This window comes from Erpetoichthys calabaricus, chromosome 12 (assembly GCF_900747795.2).
Source record: "Erpetoichthys calabaricus chromosome 12, fErpCal1.3, whole genome shotgun sequence".
In the NCBI taxonomy this organism is placed as follows: Eukaryota; Metazoa; Chordata; class Cladistia; order Polypteriformes; family Polypteridae; genus Erpetoichthys; species Erpetoichthys calabaricus.
In genome coordinates, this window is record NC_041405.2 from 10,714,537 (window position 1) to 10,733,502 (window position 18,966).

Below are 18,966 nucleotides of genomic sequence, written 5' to 3' on the forward strand. Positions count from 1 at the left end.
TAGCAAACATTTCTGATATTGTTGATTTTCTCTTTCTACGAGAACTGTTAAAATATTTACAGATACTGTATGACGGACACAGTTTGCTTGTCATGTTTTAGCTCATTTTGTATCTCATTTTTGTTTTACTGCTAATTAAGGAAAAAGAGACAGTTAACGGGTCTTGGTCTTCAAGAGCAAGTCAATTGAAATTAATTCAAAAGAAGTTACTTAGCAGCAAAAACAGGTCACTCATTAAGGAAAGGGTTAGAATGAAAACCTGCAGCCATGGTGGCCCTCCAGGACCGGAGTTGGGGACCCCTGTTCTAATGGTTACTTTAACGCTTCAAGTGTTCACTTACAACTGGCTATTTTGCTGTTATTATAATGCATATAAAGACCCCCAATATTTAATATCCTACAGCTGTGATCAAGGAAGCAATGGACAACACCTCAGAGTACTGTAGGGTTAGTCCAAATTCAATGGGTTGGCGACCACCTTCCTTTCTAAATTTCTAACAGTTAGAGTTGGGCTTGAAAACATGAAGAGGCAGCCTCAGGTCGTGCCCACCATTATGGAGGTTAGTCACAGATTGTTCTTCAATTATTGCAGGCTAACTCTTTGAACAAGACAGGGGTCTTAAATATCTGCTCTGAAGGGTTGGCACAATTTTAACCCAATTAATTTCTTAATTTGAAGGCAGTTTCGACTGTTATTGAAGGTTGTTATGTGCTTCTATGCCTAGCTACCATACTTGTTCTGCTTTGTCAGACATTTCTAATATCTTTCTCATGATCTACAATTATTGTGTGAGCTGCAGGAGGTGAGTATTTCTTGGTTCTTCAGTTATTTCTTTCCAAAAGTTTTACTGACCTTTGAGCAGATTATGGTGAAGTGTTGGCCACTTTCTTATTGTTTACTGCATTGTTCAAGAAAACATGAAGAACTTACATCACATTCTCAAACCTGCTTAATCCAGTTTTAGAGTCGTATGTGGATGGAGCTTATCATAACAGACTTAGACGGGCCTCAGGGGACCACATAGGGCACCACAGAGGGTCACATAGAGTGGATCAGAGATGGATCCACAGAAGGGCCCATAGAGGGAGGACAATAGAGGGGACCACAGGAGGACCTGTAAAGTGGACCTCAGAGGGGCCCATATGGGGGTCCATAGAGGGGAATATGGGGTATAAATATAGAATTTCCCAATCAACCAAACCTGCATGTCTTTGGAGATGTCGGAGGAAACCCCAATCAGACAGATAACCTGTGAACTCCGTGTGTACAACAATTAGGATTGAGATCTGAACCCAAGACATTAACTACTCTTATTTTGTAATCTATCCATTAGAGGCCTTAAGTTTGAAGTCTTGCGGGAGCGGCCATTTGTTTATTCGACTTCCATTTAGTCAGTTGGCTTCACTGATCTGGTTATGGTGCAAGTTGGCGGTGGTTATCGGTACCCTTTTTGTGCAGTTGTATATAAAGGACATCTTTGGCAGAAGTGATGGCGCTACACTAGTGACTCAATTTCCACTATAATTCCCACCTACAGTTCACGCGGTTCTTTGTAAGGATGGACTGCTTTCGGAGAACAGTCGATTGAATCAGTCGAGGTTTGCTTATCCATTTATATTAAATTCTGACATTTCCAACTGACTTTTACTTCTGTTTTTTTTAGAAATTGATTTTTTTTTGTTTTTTTTTTCCTTGATGATTTGTATTTTCGGTCTTCTTTTTTTCTTTGTTTTAATACAAAAGCATTACATAAATAATATCATACTCATGGTAGATCTTCGGTGAAATCAGAAGAGCACAAGTTAATCCACCCATGTTGTGAGGAATGCTGAAAAACTATGAAAATACAGTATAAAGAGGGTCATATTTACATGGCCATGCAAGAAATGCAGAAGGAGAGTCTAGAAACGATCAAAGAAGAAAATTGATAAACGTTTCAGATTTTCCTCTTTTCCACACTAGAAGAGACGGGCAATCTGGACAAATAAAGACGTCAGTGAATGAGTACCCTACCTTCAGTAGGGCACCATATCCTCTCAATAAAGTGGATTTTCATGTGTTTTAAAAGGTCACCCCTCTGTTTGAAACTCTTCCCACATTCGGCGCACGAGTATGGCCTTTCTTCACTGTGCACACTATAGTGGCTTTTAAGATTGGATTTCGTCCGGAATCTCTTTCCACATTCAGCGCACGGATAAGGCTTGTCCGCTAGATGGAGTTTCTTGTGTTTCACCAGATCGCCTTTGAGCTTGAAGCTTTTGCCGCATTCAGAGCAGGCGTGCGGCCTCTCGTCGGTGTGCACGCTCTTGTGAGTGGTGAGATTAGATTTGGTCCGGAATCGCTTCCCACACTCGGTGCACATGAAGCGCTTCTCTCCACTGTGGATTTTGTAGTGCTCACGAAGGGCGGCGATCCCTCTGAACGTCTTCTCGCATAGGGAGCAGGGGTAGGGCCGTTCTCCACTGTGGACCATCTGATGGTACTGAAAGTACGTTTTCAGCGCAAACCGCATTCCGCATTCGTCGCAGCAGTATGGCTTCTCTCCCGTGTGGATCGCCTGGTGCTGCAGGAGGCTCCTTTTGCTTAACACTTTCTTCCCGCACTCGTCGCATTCGTACCATTTCTTTGGCGTTTGGGGGTTCAGTACAATTTCCTGTCCACTAAGAGGCCCCGAAGGATCATCCGGGTGATCGGTCTCAAGTGAGTGAACCTGTCGGTGTTGCACAAGGCACTCCAGATCAAAGAAGGTCTCTGTGCATTCGGGACAGTGGTACTGAATTAGGACGTCCTGCGTAGGCTGTGGGGTCTCGGCATCCCCGAGCCATCGGCCTTCAGACTGCGGAAGGCGCTGCAGAGATGGGGTCTCGGAAAAGGAAGACAGAGAGGAATCTGCATGGCCTTTAAGAGAGGGAGAGAAAATAGAAAGAGGTTGGTCACTCAGTGCTACACCAGAAATGTAACGTTTTATAGAAGAACTAGCTGTACACTTCCAAGATGGGTTGAAATCTAAGTAATCATCGTAGACATCATGTTTTTTTTTCTATTGAATACCTGGGGTGTCCATTTGGTCGGGTATAATTATACGCCCCTTTCCCTCGTGGTGGTCTTTTCCTCTTCGGAAACCGCTCGTTGAACTGACCACAGTGTTTTGCAGGGAAAGTGTAACCGTGGTGGATACCACATTGGATTTAGCGACTTCAGCCAGGTGGTGTCAAGGCTTTGAGTTCCTGAAGTGATCGTCGATTTATCGTTATTTTCACCCATCCATTGCCCACCACCCGACGTTTTCAGTCATTAGCATCAAAGGTGTAGACCTCATTCTCGTGGTCCGAGCAGGTGTAAGAAAGTGGCTACTAAGCTGCTGTGACAGCGCATTAACAGCGAGCAACAGAATTACGTCAATAACACATATTTTCTTATTTTTTACATGATGTTTTTGGTATTGATATCATTGATTTGTTTACCTTTCTTCCTCAACTTTGCATATTTAAATATTTTTTTCCTAACTCTAGCACAGACAAACAGATACACAGATGCACACACAGAAATGTGTCCTTTTTATTAAAGTGGATATGCTGATTTCTGTCAGTCCGGCAGTTACTCTCAGTTGGGCATGTTGTAGATCTAATGTTTGTAGATCACCATTCTAATGGAATTTATTTTGCATGTAGAAATAAAATTCACTGTTTTTCTTTCCAACAGATGGCACATAAAGAACACACTACTTTACGAATCCCATACCAAATGGAATGTAAGTGAGACATAGCAACCAGATGGACACACAGATACACAGACACACACACACACATACAGACACATGCTTTTATTATTAAGGTGGATAAGCTGATTTCTTTATGCCCTGCAGTTACTCTCTGTTGGATGTATTCAGCATTAATGTTTGCAGTGCATTGGAATGTATTTTGTAGATAGTAATAAAATCACTGGATTTTTCATTCCAACAGATGGCGTATCACAAACATTAGCACTAGCATTAATAATAAAATCCATTGCATCATTCATTTTTACAGATGGTGCATCGTAAACATTTGTAGTAATACAATGCATTGCATTTTTAATTCTAACAGATGGCACATCACAAACATTAGCACTCCTTTGAATAATAAAATGCATTTGCCATTCCAACAGATGGCACATCACAAACCATTTGTAGTAAAATGCAATGCATTTGTCATTTTAACAGATGGTGTATCTCAAGCATTTGAAGTAATAACGTGCATTGGGTTTTTCATTACAACAGATGGTGTATTACAAACATTGGCACTTCTTTTATGAATGATATGCTACATAGCTTATAACAGAGACATAACAACTAGATGGACACACAGACACCTGTCCTTTTATTATTAAGGTGGATAAGCTGATTTCTGTCTGTCCCATAGTTTCTCTCTGTTGGATGTATTCAGTGTTAATGTTTGCAGTGCACCATCTATTGGAATGTATTTTGTAATGTGGATAGTAACGAAATGCATTACATTTTTCATTCCAACAGATGGCACATCACAAACATTAGCAATGGTGTCAGTGATATAATTCATTGCATTTTAAATTTCTACAGATGGCACAAACATTTGTAGTAATACAAATCATTGCATTTTTCTTTCCAACATATGGCACATCACAAACATTAGCACTGCTTTTAATAATAAAATGCATTCCAGTTGTCATTCCAACAGATGGCATATCTCAAACATTTGAAATAATAAAGAGCATTTGATTTTTCATTACAACAGATGGTACATTACAAACATTACCACTGCTTCTATGAATCAAATACTCAATGGCCTATAACAGAGACATAACTACCAGACAGACACACAGACACACAAACACACACATGGGTACTTGTCCTTTTTATTAACATGGATAAGTCGATTTCTGTCCGTCTGGCAATTACTCTCTATCGGACATATTCAGAACTAACATTTGCAGTGGACCTTCTATTAGAATGCATTTTGTAATTTTTGTAATTTTTCCAAAAGATGGTACATAAGAGACATTAGCACTGCTTTTACGAATCCCATAACAAATGGCATTTAACAGAGACCTAAAAACTGGATGGACACACAGACACATACACAGGCACTTGTCGTTTGCTAAGTATTTTAAAGTATTTGAAATAAATACACAAAGAAACATATATTTGTGCAAGATGACAAAAAATAATAATTTAATGATATGTGAGCATAATGTTTTCACTTACCTACAGTATGATATGATTATATAATTTGCACAGAGTATAAAACTATTGCAACAACACACCAAAAATGGAAACATTTCTGAAAACAATTACACATTGAAGTATTAAGTGTAATTTACACTGAACTGAAGAATAATTAACGTGTTAATATGTGTTTCTTCCTATATGCTATCTATCATATCTGGTGTGACAGTGAACATTACTTTTCACACAGGCCACATGAAGAGACTAACTAAATCTAACTAGCTGCTTGAACCTGCATTTCCACCGTTCCTGTACAGTTGCTTACATTGAGTTTCGTGTTTTATTTTACTGTTTAATGAACTTTAATGTTCTGAAAAGGCCCCAAGTTTTCAGTTGTATTTCTGTATCATTGAATTCCCTGTCACTTCTTTGATCAACTTTACTGTATTTTTTTTCTTCTACACTTCTGTTATTTTTCTGTTATTTACAGCCATTTTTTTATCAAGCACATTACTACACGAATATGAGTGATTTTCAGGGTCATCATTTGCTACCTTAAAGACCATGACTATTTTATTTCATTTATTATTAATAATTGGACTTTTCTCAAAGTTTGTTTATTTGGTGGCTCAACATGAAACCAAGTTTGCTAACCATGCAGTGATATCTCCATCTTACTTACTTGAGTCAGTTAAGTAGGTGGCCGCCGTGTCCCTCTCGCTGAATCCTGAATCTTCTCCCAGCCTCCCAGAGCTCTCCCAGTACACCATCTCAGCCTCACCCTGCTGCCCAGCTGAAACGCACAGTCGAGGTGAGTAAAGCCTTCTTTGGTAGAGCCCCATGGCATCTGTCTCTCGAGCATCCTGGTAGGCATCTTCAGAATGAAAATTCAACCGGTGGAAGGCCTTTTCTGGCACGAGGGTTGGCTCTGCCGGCTCATTCATCTCCCGCTTGACTTGAAGAAATTCCTGCCCACAATTCTCCCGCTTAAGTAAAATGAACTCCTGCTGACTGGCCTCTTGCTTCACTAAAATGAATTCCTGCTCACACACTTGCGCAAAGACACCCTGGTCATGATGTGCTGGACCTTCGCTACACACCTCTTCACTGATGTGGACCACTGGCTCTATAGGGGCTGCTTGTGTAGAGCCAAGTAATTCCACATTTAGGTTCTCAACCTCGCTTTCCTTGCAGCTCTCTTTAGGGAGTTCAGCTTCATTGTCAGGGGAGCTCCAGGCTGGGGATTCATCATTGATCCTGTTGTCCTCCAGGCTGGAGATCTGTTGCATCCGAGCCACGTCATTGTATGATACTTTCACTGCTTTTGGCAGAGAATCTATAGGGAAAGAAAAGCAGAAGCGTTCAGAGGTGAGCCTCATGGATCACTATGAAATGTAATAATGTGTACCACCAGGGATGGCATGATGGTGGTACTGTGGTTAGACCTACCATACAGTATACAGCATCCTGGTCTTGAATCCCATGCTGATTGATGGTCGGTGTGGGGTTCTTTTTGGGCATTCCAGTTTTTCTGTCATATTCAGGTTTGGTAAAGGGCATACTTAAGCTGGTTTTGTGTGGGTGTGAGCATATGCATGACTCTGTGACGGACAGGCATCTGGTGATGGTATGATGGGCTTGTACCCTTTTCAACCTTCCCTGCATCTAATGCTCACTGTATAATCTCTATCCTCCCCAATGTCATAAATTAGATTGAGCTGGATGAACTATGCCACGTTCCTCTCTGGAACCACATCATGTCACCAAGACAGATAGATAGATATTTTAGTGTAGTCGGCAGGATTACATAGATAGATAGATAGACATTTTAGTGTAGTTGTCAGGGTTATATAGATAGATAGATATTTTAGTGTAGTCGGCAGGATTACATAAATAGATAAATATTTTAGTGTAGTCGGCAGGATTAAATAGATAGATAGATAAATATTTTAGTGTAGTCGGCAGGATTAAATAGATAGATAGATAGATATTTTAGTGCAATCGGCAAGACTACATAGATAGATAGATAAATATTTTAGTGTAGTCGGCAGGATTACATAGATAGATGATAAATATTTTAGTGTAGTCGGCAAGGTTAGATAGATAGATAAATAAATAGATAGATAGATATTTTAGTGTAGTTGGCAGGATTACATAAATAGATAAATATTTTAGTGTAGTTGGCAGGATTAAATAGATAGATAGATAGATAGATAGATAGATAGATAGATAGATAGATAGATAGATAGATAGATAGATATTTTAGTGTAGTCGGCAGGATTACATAGATAGATAGATAGATAGATAGATAGATAGATAGATAGATAGATAGATAGATAGATGTTTTAGTGTAGTCGGCAGGATTACATAGATAGATGATAAATATTTTAGTGTAGTCGGCAGGGTTAGATAGATAGATAGATAGATAGATAGATAGATAGATAGATAGATAGATAGATAGATAGATAGATATTTTAGTGTAGTCGGCAGGATTACATAGATAGATAGATAGATAGATAGATAGATAGATAGATAGATAGATAGATAGATAGATAGATAGATAGATAGATAGATAGATATTTTAGTGTAGTCGGCAGGATTACATAGATAGCTATGCTAATTAACCCAAAAGGCATGTTTTTGGCATCAAAAAATCAACTACCTACATGGACATGGGGAGAACTCCACACACTCTCCAAAAAGTAACAGTTTTAGTTCCATTTTATTGGGTTGTGTGGTTCCTCCTTCAACTGTTGCTTAACAAGGAAGCATTTCATTCTGTGAAGGGTTCTTTGCACACAGAGTTGGTCCTTTGGACTTTGAAAAGACTCCTACTACAGTATGTGGGCAAAACATAAATCTTTAATGTCTAGTAGGCTGCCTAGTAGGATACTTACAGAGTGAGAAAAGCCTGTGGTTGTTCTCCTTTTAAAAGCAGGAGAAAATCAGAATTTGACAAATCTATCATCATCTATTTATGATTATTATTTTTGGACCCTGTTATGGATCTAAATGTCCTTTGTGGGACCTTCATGTGGATAGTTCTCTTGGGAACCAAACATTCTCCCCACTGATGTCAGGGTTGGAGCGCTTAGGTTTATAAATACAAAACAATAAAGTCAAACCCATCTGTTTTGTAAACCTGCTTATCCAGAGTAGGGTCACAGGGACTTTGGAGCACCCGGTGCCAGCCCATCACAGAGGTAACACACACACACACATCAGGGGCAAATGTAGCATCGACATTCCACCGAACCTGTGTGTCTATGAGAGGAAACCCACCAAGACACAGGGAGAACATGCAAACTCCACACAGGGAGCACCTGAACCCCGGTCTCCATCAGAATTACCGCTGTGCCCCCCTGCCCCCCAATGCAGGATCACATTCAGACCCTGTATTCCCTTCACAAGCAAGGACCTGCTTATTCTAATGGATTGTCTGATAAAGGAGGAAGAGGGTTTTGTTTAGACAGATCATTATTGTGTCATATTTCATTGTATTATGTCATAACCAATAATAATAACAATAATAATAATAATAATTAGTTACATTTATATGATGCTTTGCTAAACACTCAAAAACAGGTCCATCTCAAGAGTAATTGGCATCCCTGGGTGGGGGTAGAGTAGGGTTTAGGATTATGGAAGGTAGAAGCATGTTGATATGAGTTGTGCATGACATGTAAGAGCGGGATGGTCCCCTGTGGTGAGCAGAACATGTTCATATCCGATTGTAATATTAAAGAGCGGGGGGCGTGGGTTCCCTTGAAATTACACACAATGTGATGGGGTTTGGCTTTGGCTTTGGATAGCCTTGGTGCGCCAGTGGGTTCCTAGAACCAGCCCTGCTCAAAGCACTTTGCATAGACAGTAGGGGAGCCACCTCATCCACCACCAATATGCAGCATCCACCTGGATGATGTCATGTCAATTATTCATGCACCAGTAGGCTCAACACCCATTCATTATTAGTTGTTGAAGTTGTGAGAGAGACATACCCAATAAGGAACAGGGAATGATCAGGTTGCCAGAATGACCAGATCACAGCGGGCAATTTAGCTAGAACTCTTTTCAGAGGATGCCCAGGGATGCTTTATGACCACAAGGAGGCAGGATCTTAGTTTTAGGTCTCACCAGTTTTTCCAGCACAGTTTCTCATTCACTGCACTGGGACAATGCGATCCACAGAAAAATACACAGTGTCAGGGCCCCCTGATGGCCTCACCACCACCGTTACAAGCAGCAACCCAAACTTCTCCTGGTTAGTCTCCCATCTGAGTAGACATGCTTGGCTTCAGATGGATTACCTGTCCTGAAGTGCAGGTGATTTGTGTAAAGTGCTTTGTGGTGGTGTTCACTCTAAAGTGGGCAGGATTGGCACAGGGGTATATGCTGCCCTCTCTGAGAAATATACCTCTTTAAAATAATTTTACAAAAAAAATGTATCAGCCCCCCTCTGGTGGGACTCTGTGTTGTTGGTGTCTTGTCTCTTCTTGCAGTGTTGCAATGTGTAATTTCTTTTACGTAACATATTAGTCAATGGGGGGTCCCCCTTGTATTAATATTAGATAGCACCAAAGGATGGGCTTCCCCTTGAAGGGACAGCTGTGTTCATTTTTGTATTCTATAGCATCTAAGAACAGTTGTAATGGAGGAGCGGGTTGGTATTTGTTATTAGTATCATACTGTATAACATCTAGCAGTTTTCCCCTTTGAAACGGGAGCGCATTCATATTAGTATATTAGTATAAGTGATCAAAGAGGTGTTGGGGTCCCCTTGAAACTATACACTTACATTTGAGTAAAGAGAGGAGAGAAGTCATGGGTATTCCTTGGTGAGACACCCCCCCCCCCCCCCCCAAATTATGTGTCCCCTGGGCCAGCTATAAAATGAAGGGTGACTACTGGCTGGCCCCTTGCTATATGTTGTCATAGGGCACCTATAGAATCCTGAATGGCACTTTAGCTCCAACTAGTCTTGGTTGTGGTGAAATTGGTGTAATCAAGGAGCTGACCCCTGCTTTCTTTTTGATTAAAAGCTGATATTGTTGTAGAAAATCAGCATTTAGTACTCACACACTCAGTCCACCGCCTGTACACCACCTGCCCCCTTTAGACATGCACCTCACATTCTCGTTCACTTCGTTCATTGTCTTATAGCAGTGCATGCTGTCAATGCAGCGCTCGATTGATTGGTCGATCGATCGATTGAATGATTAACTGGTTAAATTTAGGCATCTCATCATCCTCTTACCCTGCTCTGAACCTCTTGAGATGCTTTCAATCTGCTCCCAGTCCAGGACTACAACTGACAATGTCTGGTTCTCTTTGGGTTCCTCTTCAGCTTCTCCTCGGATTACCGGTCCTTGGTTCGAATCCCCCCGAGTCTCATCTCCGCTTTTGACCGGTGAGCTCCGCTGATTATCAGTCACCTTTTCCGGATGGGATTCCCCGGCTGACAGTTCTGATGCAGCGGTCGAGCTGGTCATCGAGGGGCTCATCTTTCTCTTGCCGCTGCCCACCGACGTGGGCCGCACGCTGTCCGCGGAGTTCGGATGTCCCTTAGCCGCCCGCAGTTCGCTCTCGCACACTTGCAGTTGCAGTCTCAAGCTGTCGATCTCCTTGTCTTTGACGGACATTTTGAGCTGGAAGTCGGCGAAGCGACTGTCCACGAAGCCGGTGAACTCGCCGATGACGGTTTCTAGGGCCGCTCGGATCACCTCCTCCACGGAGCCACAGAAGTGCTCTCTGAAGCGCCGCTTGCGCGACTCGCCGTCTCTCGGCTTCTCCGGCATAACGGGTGCCTCGCTCTCCGCCGCCTCCACGAACTGCTCCAGGATCATCTCCGCGGCCTCTTTCACCGCCTGTTCCACTGCGGAGGTGAAGCGCTCCAAGAAGATAGCGGCGCAGACCGTGCCTTCCATTCTCGGTGCACGGCGCTGCAGGCGGGAGGACAGACGGACGGATGGACCCGCTCGTTAAGCTAGTGAGACGGCCGCTCCGTCTGCAACAACAGTTCCGGAGAGAGGGGCTCCGCAGATGCAAGCCAGCAGATGAGGCTGCTGCACCCTCCTGGCGAGGCTGACTGGCGCGACGTGGGCACAGGTGGCATCAAGCCTGGAGTCGTCACCACCGCGCAGCCCACACGCATAAATGCTGCGCTTCAAACCGACATGCCGCACCGCTCATTGTCCCTTGTCACCTGTCACGCGAATCCTGGCACGTGCCTCGATTCTGCCCCACCTTCTCGGGCTGGCACTTAACTGCAACCTTTCCATGTTTACTATTATTTAATGTGCTCGAAAAATCAAATTTCCCACGCAAATGAAGACACATGGGGTACTTGATGGCATTTTCATGGTCATCAACTCCCTGCCCATGTCGCCTATGTTTCCTGAAGCTCTGCCACTCCGGTCCGAGGTAACAAAGTCCGCGTACACCCTGTGGCTGTCCGTGGGTTTATTTGCAAGTCTTCGGAGTTGAGCCTACTGTGCTCAGCCTTGTCTGTTAATGAGTGACACTTTCTAGGCTAATTAGGGACAACCTCCATAAAACTTCATATTTTGGCATCCATTTAGGCAACTGAAGCCTAACCAAGCAGTATCAGCACAAGGCTGGAATCATATTGGTGCCAGTCCATTTCAGGGCGCAACTCCACACACACCAACACTCTTCATACTGGGCTATTTAATAAAGAGCTTGGGTTGTGGGAGGAAAAGTCCAGGGGAAGGGTAATGGTCAGGGTAAAGTGAAAATATGTTTTATGAAAGGTATGCAAATTTATTAAAAATCAATATCTCTCATTTATGGAAGTATTCAGATCCTTTGTTGTGGCACTCAAAATTGTGGTCAGGTCCATTCTGTTCGCTTTAATTCTCCTTGAAATTTGTCCAGAACTTGACTGAAATCCTGTTCTTCTTTCGGCTGCTCTCATTTAGGGGTTGCCGCAGCAGATCATCTGTCACATCTCTCCCTGTTTTATACCTCATTTTCTGCCACACCCACTGCCTTCATGTCCTCCCTCACCACATCCATAAACCTCCTCTCTGGCCTTCCTCTTTTCCATTTGCCTTGCTGTTCCATCCTCAACATTCTTTTCCTGATGTACCCCTCATCTCTTGTCTACTCCTGCCCAAACCATCTCAATCAAGCCTCTAATTCTTTGCGTTTATATAGCGCTTTTCTCACTACTCAAAGCGCTCAGCAATTGCAGGTTAAGAGCCTTGCTCAAGGGCCCAGCAGAGCAGAGTTTCTTTTGGCATTTACAGGATTCGAATCGGCAACCTTCCGATTGCCAGTGCAGATCCCTAGCCTCAGAGCCACCACTCCGCCAAGCTTCTGTCACTTCTCACCAAACCTGTGCTGTCCCTCTAATATTCTAATTCCTAATCCTGTCTAAACCTCGTTACTCCAAGCGAAAATCATTGCATCAGCTCTGCCACTTCCAGCTCTGCCTCCTGTCGTTTCATCAGTGCCACCATCTCCAAACCACACAATATAGCTGGTCTCACTACTGTTTTACAGGTCTTCCTTTTCATTTTTTCATTACTCTTCTGTTATAAATCACTCTGGTCAATAATTCTCCACCCAATCCACTCTGCTTGCACTCTGAACCCACCGGTGGCAAACTGTATTGATTTGCCATCATTCAGGAAGGCACACATGTACCTGTGTGCAGAAGGTTCAACAATTCACACTGCATGTCAAGACAAGAACCAAGCCATGAAGTCCAAGGAACTCTCTGTAGACCTCTGTGGTCAAATCATGTTGAAATATCAATCAGGGAAAAGGGGATAAAACCATTTCTAAAGCTTTGAGTATTCTCAGGAGCACAGTGGCCTCAAGAACTGTGAAATGGAAGAAGTTTGGAGCCACCAGGACTTTTCCTACTTCTAGGACTCTGATAATACACTTATTTCTTAAAGCAAGTTTTTGATCCCCTACTGTTTTCTCACTTACAAAATAATGAAGTCTCTAATTTTTATGGTAGTTTCATTTTAATGGAGAGAGACAGAATATGAACCAGAAATGCAGAAAAAACACATTACATAAAAGTTATAAATTGATTTGCATATCATTGAAAGAAATAAGGATTTGAGCCCCTACAACCCAGCCAGAATTCTGGCTCCCACAGACTGGCTGTGTGCCCACGTGCCACACAGATTACAACCAATCAATCAATTAGTTGCAGATACTCCTGATCTCCGCTCATTATGTGTATAAAGCACACCTGTCCACAGAATCACTTTCTTCAATTCCAACTTCTCCACCACCATGGGCAACACAAAGAGCTGTCAAATGACGTCAGGGACAAGACCTGCACAAGGCCGGAATGGGCTACAAGACCTTCAGCAAGAAGCTTGTTGAGAAGGTGACAACTGTTGGAGCGATTATTCGGAAATGGAAGAAATATAAAATGATCATCAATTGCCCTCAGTCTGGAGCTCCATGTAAGATCTTGCCTCATCAGGTGAGGATGATCATAAGAAAGGTTAGGGGTCAGCTCAAAATCACATGAGAGGAGCTTTTTAATGATCTGAAGGCAGTTGGGACCACAGTCACCAAGAACACCATTGGTAATTTGCTACTGGCAAACTTAAGACAGGCCTGTGCATGTGCCTTCCTAACCAGGGGGACCTTGTAGGTGCTGCAAGATGTCACTGCTTTATGGCGTAGTATTTCTTGATGTTCTTGGTGACTGTGGTCCCAACTGCCTTCAGAGCATTAACAAGCTCCTCCCGTGTAGTTGTGGGCTGATCCCTCACCTTTCTCATAATCATCCTTACCCCATGAGGCAAGATCTTGCATGGAGCTCCAGACCGAGAATAATTGATGGTCATTTTATATTTCTTCCATCTCCAAATAATCGCACCAACAGTTGTCACCTTCTTACCAAGCTTCTTGCTGTTGGTTTTGTAGCCCATTCCGGCCTTGTGCAGGTCTTGTCCCTGATGGCTCTTTGGCGTTGCCCATGGTGGCGGAGAGGTTGGAATGGAAGAAATTGATTCTGTGGACAGGTGTGCTTTATACACATAACTAGTTGAGAGCAGGAGTATCTGCGATTGATTGATTGTACTCTGTGTGCCACGTGGGCACACAACCAATCTGTGGGAGCCAGAATTCTGGCTGATTTGTAGGGGATCAAATCCTTATTTCTCTCAATGATGTGCAAATCAATTTATAACTTTTATGTAATGTGTTTTTTTCTGGATTTTTGGTTGATATTCTGTCTCTCTCCATTAAAATGAAACTACCATAAAAATTAGAGACTGTTCATTTCTTTGTAAGTGAGAAAACTTACAAATTCAGCAGATGATCAAATACTTAATTTCCCCCACTATACCACATAGTAAGCACATCTTTAGGCATAAGGAGATAAAAACCACACAAATGCAGGCAACGACTAAGCTGGGATTTAATTTAAAGCCAAGAAGTCCTAACCACTATGACGTCCTAATTTTGAAAGATGGAAAGTTAAACTGAAATGCAGGTCAGGTTAATAGTCAACTCTAAGTTGTCCCTTTGTAAATGTGAGTGAGTGGGCTCTGGGGTGGACTAGCACCTCGTTTCATGATTAGTGTCTCCATCCTGCTGGGATAAGCTTCAGCACCACATGATCATTCATCAGATCATTAAGCAGATTTGAGAGTATTTTGTTCTAAAACATGGCATTCAGCAGCTTTCCGATTTCATAAAACTTTATTACACCACTGAGGTTAAAAATGGATTTTTAAAAAGATTTGCAATTTAAAAAAAAATTTGGTGTTAGGAAGAGAGTTACACAGGGAGATGCGATCAGTCGTTGTGGGACTTCATGTGCGATTTCCAATTTCCCTAAAAACTTTATTGCCCCACCGAGTTTAAAAATGGGTTTTTAAAAAAGATTTGCAATTTAAAAAAAAATTGGGTGTTAGGAGGAGAGTTACACAGGGAGGTGCGATCAGTCATTGTGGGTCTTCATGTGCGATTTCAGAGCGGCTAAGTGAGCAAAGTTCCTTTTGCATCTGTTGCACGTGTTGAGCTTCTCTTTACTGTGAGGCTGCTGTTCTTTCTTGGCTTCACTTGAATCTGAGAGACTATTACCACAGCTCCTTGAGGGAAGCGGTGTCTCTTCTGTGTGGATCCTTTGGTGTGCCTTAAGGGTGGATGAGTGGGAGAAGGCCTTATCGCACTGGGAACAAGGAAATGGCTTCTGTGCAGTGTGAAGCCGCTGATGTTTGTGGAGGTCAGACGAGCTGGAGAATCTCTGGCCACAGTCATGACAGGTAAAGGAGTTCCCTTTTGTGTGGATCCTCTGGTGTATCTTAAGGGCAGTCAACTGGCTGAAGGCTCTGCCACAGTCCAGACAGGGGAACTGATTATTTACCTTGTGAGTCTTTTTGTGTTTCTGGTAGCTTGATTTGTATTTGTACTGCTTTTTGCACTCAAAGCAGGAGAAAGTCTGGGAAACCATGGTTGATGGCTGCTGGGCTTCCACACCCTGTAAAACCTCCTGAGGTGTCCTGTCCACTTCAGCTCCATCAGTGGCGGAAACACCAGCTGGGGTGTAGAAGGCCTCTCCAGGAAGTGGAGAATGAGGCTGCATGTTAATGACTTCATCCTGGAAAACTGTTTTAGGTATAACCGTCCAAGCTGGTATCTCAACAGGCATGATCTGAAGCATGTGGTAACTCTCTGCATTTGCTCCTCCTTGATCAGCTTTGCTTGGATTAGCTTGGTATGGCCAGCAGCTCAAAGACTCATTCTCCTCCTTCAGGGCTCCGAGTTGCTCACTGCTGGTGTCATTCTCATCATGTAGACCCATGAGCTGCATGCCCACATGGAATCCCTGAGGTGTTAGAAGTGGTGGCTCCTCACTCTCACTCCTAGGCACATTTCCCAAGCCTGACCCTGGATCAGAGGTGTTGAAGGTGACTGCGTCCTCCACTTTCACCTGAGCAGCAACCTGTTCCAGAACATGGAAGGCAAGTGCTTCAGGGCTTTCTGCTTCAATGCTGACAGACAGTAGCCAGTCTTTATTATCATGATCATCATCACTCTCAAAAGCAAGAGCCAAAGTGGGGTCTCCGGTCTCCATACTGGTGTCCTCCATACCTGTTGTACAAACACATATAAAAACATTGATCAAATGTCTGTTATATCTAATAAGGGGCACGATAGATAGATAGATAGATAGATAGATAGATAGATAGATAGATATGAAAGGCACTATATAATGATAGATAGATAGATAGATTTTATTAATCCCAATGGGAAATTCACATTTTCCAGCAGCAGCATACTGATACAATAAATAATATTAAATTAAAGAATGATAATAATGCAGGTGAAAAAAAGACAATAACTTTGTATAATGTTAAATGTTAACGTTTACCCCCCCGGGTGGAATTGAAGAGTCGCATAGTTTGGGGGAGGAACGATCTCCTCAATCTGTCAGTGGAGCAGGACAGTGACAGCAGTCTGTCGCTGAAGCTGCTCTTCTGTCTGGAGATGACACTATTTAGTGGATGCAGTGGATTCTCCATAATTGATAGGAGCCTGCTGAGCGCCCTTCGCTCTGCCACAGATGTTAAACTGTCCAGCTCCATGCCAACAATAGAGCCTGCCTTCCTCACCAGTTTGTCCTGGCGTGAGGCGTCTTTCCTCTTAATGCTGCCTCCCCAGCACACCACCGCGTAGAAGAGGGCGCTCGCCACAACTGTCTGATAGAACATCTGCAGCATCTTATTGCAGATGTTGAAGGATGCCAGCCTTCTAAGGAAGTATAGTCGGCTCTGTCCTTTCTTGCACAGCGCATCAGTATTGGCAGTCCAGTCTAATTTATTATCCAGCTGCACTCCCAGATATTTATAGGTCTGCACCATGTGCACACAGTCACCTTTGATGATCACGGGGTCCATGAGGGGTCTGGGCCTCCTAAAATCCACCACCAGCTCTTTGGTTTTGCTGGTGTTCAGGTGTAGGTGGTTTGAGTCGCACCATTTAACAAAGTCATTGATTAGGTCCCTGTACTCATCCTCCAGCCCATTCCTGATGCAGCCAAAATCTCAAACTCTGGTCCTGGAGGGCCACAGTGGCTGCAGGTTTTCATTCTAACCCTTTTCTTGATGAGTGCACTGTTTTTGCTGCTAATTAACTTCTTTTGAATTAAAAGATCGGTTTCTTTTAATTTGTTCATCGTTCCTCTGAAATGCTTCAATTCTTTCCTTAATTGGAACCCAAACAGAAATGAAATGTGAAGTGAGTGAGCCAAGAGAAGACCAACTAAGTCGGGGCCTCAAACTCCAACCAATTTGACTCCAACCAGTTGCTTTATTAGGCGCCGATTCTTGTTGTTAATTAAACCCGCTCGTTAATTCCATGGCTTGTTGCTGTTTTCATTGTGTAATAGCAGACATTTCTGAAATTGTTGATTTTCTCTTTTTTAAGAGCACTGGGGACCGGAGTATATCAACATTCCTGAGACCTTCATCATTCTTTCTTTATTTATTTTTAGATATTGTATGGTGGACACAGTTTTCCAGTCCTGTTTTTGCTAATTTTGTTTCTCATTATTGTTTGGAAGCTAATTAAGGAAAAAGAAACAATTAAGAGGTCTGAGTCTTCAAGAGCAAGTCAAATAAAATAAACTGAAAATAAGTTAATTACCAGCAAAAACAGGTCACTAATTAAGAAAATGGTTAGAATGAAAACTTGCAGCCACTGCGGCCCACCAGGACCGGAGTTTGAGAACCTGGCTCTAATGTGACATTAGCTTAGGTGCACAAGGTAGAAAGTTGTGTTTCTGACCTGTTCATTATACTTCATGTATAATTAACCTTCTCCTTCTTTTACCTCTTCACTCACACAGAACTTTTCATGAAGAGGTTTTGCAGAGGCATAGTGGCACCTCATGGATTTAAATACCTAGGATCAGTGGTAGCCCAAGATTAAAAATTAGATGTAGAGATAACCCATGGAGTGCAGGAGTATTATGTGATTGAAGAATTAAAGCGTAGGTTAAAGGTGAGGTTTTCAAGATAGTGGTAAGACCAGAAATGATATATGGAGCCGAGACATGGGTAGTAAGGTAGCACAGGACAAGAAGTTGGTTGTGGCAGAAATGAAAATGCTGAGATGGATGTGTGGAGTTACAAATAAGAACATAATTAGAGATGAGACAATTACAGGTATAACAAAAGTGGGAGAGAAATCTTAGAAATGACAGGAAATTTAGGTTAAAATGGTACGGACGTGTGATGAGGACCGACAACGAACATGTGGGCAAAAGAGTGATGAGAAGAGAAAGCGAAGGAGGCCAAAGCAGATGGATAAAGTAAAAGAAGATTTGAAGGAAAAGGGTCTGACAGAGTGCAGGACAGAGCTGTATGGAGAAGGCTGATTAGGCACAAAGACCCCTCATGGAAGTGGGAAAAGATGAAGAAGATAATGATAGTGCCACTTCATGGCTACAGACTCTTCAATTTGAATCTGAGCTCAGTCTACATTGATGTGGAAGTTTACATAGTCTCCTCATGTTCTCAGATTTTCCATCCACACATCTCAAAGACACTTAAGGTTTAGTTAGCCAGTGCCGCTAAACTGATGAAGGTCTATGCAGTGCTTTCCTGGATACAGTCAGGACTGGTTGTGGTCCATTGCAACCTTAAATTGGATTAAGTAGATCTGGCACTGTTATATAGTATGTGATGCTGAACAGTTTAGTATATTAGTAGGCACAGCTACTTCATGTATTCCGAATACTGTCTTTATTATAATAATCCACCAAGTCCTCTGAGATTTC

At 42.5% G+C, this 18,966-nt stretch overlaps 2 protein-coding genes across 2 annotated transcripts in view; both read right to left on the reverse strand.

Annotated features, from left to right (window-relative positions):
• Positions 1-1,152: 1,152 nt before the first annotated feature.
• LOC114661836 (zinc finger and SCAN domain-containing protein 2-like) lies at positions 1,153-11,395 on the reverse strand. Its single transcript, XM_028815049.2, has 3 exons — positions 10,438-11,395; positions 5,866-6,519; positions 1,153-2,899 (listed from the first exon to the last, which is right to left on the reverse strand). The coding sequence occupies exons 1-3, from the start codon at positions 11,105-11,107 to the stop codon at positions 1,995-1,997; spliced, it is 2,229 nt and encodes a 742-aa protein (XP_028670882.2). The 5' UTR covers positions 11,108-11,395; the 3' UTR covers positions 1,153-1,994.
• Positions 11,396-14,863: 3,468 nt separating this feature from the next.
• LOC114661851 (zinc finger protein 343-like) overlaps positions 14,864-18,966 on the reverse strand; it is a 16,584-nt gene continuing 12,481 nt past the window's right edge. Inside the window, exon 2 of the mRNA XM_028815064.2 lies at positions 14,864-16,277. Within this exon, the coding sequence (XP_028670897.2) occupies positions 15,124-16,277 (1,154 nt within the window). The 3' untranslated portion in view covers positions 14,864-15,123. The remainder of the gene's footprint in view (positions 16,278-18,966) is intronic.

Bases quoted from the DNA above. Each gene is read 5' to 3' on its own strand.
- LOC114661836 (XM_028815049.2), bottom strand. From the start codon at position 11,107: ATGGAAGGCACGGTCTGCGCCGCTATCTTCTTGGAGCGCTTCACCTCC. The intron at 6,520-10,437 runs GTAAGAGGATGA...CTTTCCCTATAG, and splicing joins CTCAAGAGGTTCAGAGCAGG to ATTCTCTGCCAAAAGCAGTG. The intron at 2,900-5,865 runs GTAAGTAAGATG...CCTCTCTTAAAG, and splicing joins CACCTACTTAACTGACTCAA to GCCATGCAGATTCCTCTCTG.